Source organism: Egretta garzetta, unplaced genomic scaffold, assembly GCF_000687185.1.
Source record: "Egretta garzetta isolate BGI_Z169 unplaced genomic scaffold, ASM68718v1 scaffold69, whole genome shotgun sequence".
Taxonomy (NCBI): domain Eukaryota; kingdom Metazoa; phylum Chordata; class Aves; order Pelecaniformes; family Ardeidae; genus Egretta; species Egretta garzetta.
Window position 1 is genome coordinate 3,275,531 of NW_009260790.1, and position 814 is coordinate 3,276,344.

General features: G+C 57.6%; 1 protein-coding gene across 2 annotated transcripts in view; it reads left to right on the plus strand.

Annotated features, from left to right (window-relative positions):
- The window catches only part of ATP13A2 (ATPase cation transporting 13A2), an 11,162-nt gene that overhangs the window by 1,485 nt on the left and 8,863 nt on the right, over window positions 1-814 (plus strand). For both annotated transcript variants that reach the window (XM_035901917.1, XM_035901916.1), the window contains exon 6: window positions 356-433. In XM_035901917.1, coding sequence (XP_035757810.1) covers window positions 356-433 — 78 coding nt within the window. The remainder of the gene's footprint in view (window positions 1-355; window positions 434-814) is intronic.

Here is an 814-nt window from a genome sequence, read left to right on the forward strand (position 1 = left end):
GCGCCCATCCCCGGGGGGCTGGGTCGGGGGAACCCATGCTGCCTCTCCCCCCAGGGTGTTGATGTTGCCCATCTTTGTGGGCAGAGGAAACAGGGCAAAGTGGTTTGGTGGCTGCCCTGTGCTGGATGGCCCCTGCCATGCCGTGCCGCTCCCGGCTCTCCCAACTGTGCCCCTTTTGTTCCCCCTCCTTGGCACCCACGAGCTGTGGCGGATGCCGAGGAACAAGATGCTCTCCTTTTCCCAAAGGGGTTTTTTTTGTCACCAAGTACTTGGATGCAGTGCTTGTTCTGCCCGGCCAGCCTCCTGCTGATTTTGACTCCATCTCTCCCTTTTTCATTCCCCACGGGCTTGCCAGCGTTTTGGATGAAGGCTGGACCTGCGCAGATCTCCACCTCTCCCAGGCTGGGCTCGACCAGCAAGACCTCAGCACCAGGTAGGGATCTTGCAGCTTCGTGGGACGCCTGGGGAACATGGATGAGGCTTTGCCAGGGCCAACAAATTCAGGAGCATGGGGTTTTTCTTGCACCCAGACCTCAAAACAGAGGCTTGTCGGGTATGCTGGATTGCCCCGCTTGGCTTCTCCACGTAACTGGGCTCCCGTGGAGGTCCGGGCAGTAGAAGGGTCCCTCAAGTTGGAAATGCAGCTTTTCCCTGGCCTGCATTTAGAATAGAATCATGGAATCATTTAGGTTGGAAAAGCCCTTTAAAGCTCCCCAAGCCCCAACTGTTCCCGTAACCCTGCCACCCCACCACTAAATCCTGTCCCTAAGCACCTCGTCTGCCCGGCTTTTAAATACCCCACGGGATGGGAACT